The 658-nt window shown below is 47.3% G+C and overlaps 1 protein-coding gene across 1 annotated transcript in view; it reads right to left on the bottom strand.

Moving 5' to 3' along the window:
- The window catches only part of LOC119584943 (kinesin-like protein KIF21B), a 2,371-nt gene extending 1,923 nt beyond the window's left edge, over nucleotides 1–448 (bottom strand). Inside the window, exon 1 of the mRNA XM_037933541.1 lies at nucleotides 62–448. Coding sequence (XP_037789469.1) covers nucleotides 62–268 — 207 coding nt within the window. The 5' untranslated portion in view covers nucleotides 269–448. The remainder of the gene's footprint in view (nucleotides 1–61) is intronic.
- Nucleotides 449–658: the final 210 nt, after the last annotated feature.

Below are 658 nucleotides of genomic sequence, written 5' to 3'. Positions count from 1 at the left end.
CCTCAAAGAAAACGGAAAGTCACCCCAACGCCTCGAAAAACACCGAAGGCTCGAAACTCACCTGCCGCTCGATGTCAGGCTGTGCGTTGGAGTCTCGGGAACAACACTTAACGGTCACAATCAGCACCATGAGAGCGATGTATACCCCGGCAAGGGTGAAGGCCAAAGCCACCCCCGCCATACCATAGGGCTGCATCATCATTAGGGCCGTGGCAGTCAACACAGCAGACATCACCAAAATCACTGCGGTTTCGACACATCTTTTCATTTTTTGAAGGGGAGGGAGGAGGGTCGAATTAGTATCACCGACTGTTATCCACTTCTTCAATTATTCTTCACTTGCTATACACTCCTTATATCGTAAATGATACAGATAAATCCTTGGTTCCTAATGGAGAGTCGGAAGTGCACTGAACGACGGTTAGCGTAAACTGTCTGCCTTGTGCGAGACGTCCGCTGTTTTTATCAGTTCGCAGTGACGTCACCGCACCGCATCCCCTGCCCGGCCTTCCCTCATGACAAAAACTTTTCGGCTTAAAGGCGCTCCGAATTCTTGCGAAGGCTGTTTGATCTGGATTATCTTAGAGAGCTGATATGTATATAAAAAAATGGGAATTTTACATAAACGTGTGATTCCTTTTTTTAGTAGTGGTTGTAA

The sequence above is a fragment of the Penaeus monodon genome, chromosome 19, assembly GCF_015228065.2.
Source record: "Penaeus monodon isolate SGIC_2016 chromosome 19, NSTDA_Pmon_1, whole genome shotgun sequence".
Classification (NCBI taxonomy): Eukaryota; Metazoa; Arthropoda; class Malacostraca; order Decapoda; family Penaeidae; genus Penaeus; species Penaeus monodon.
The sequence above is the reverse complement of the archived record's forward strand: the minus strand, read 5'-3'. Positions and strand labels throughout refer to the sequence as shown.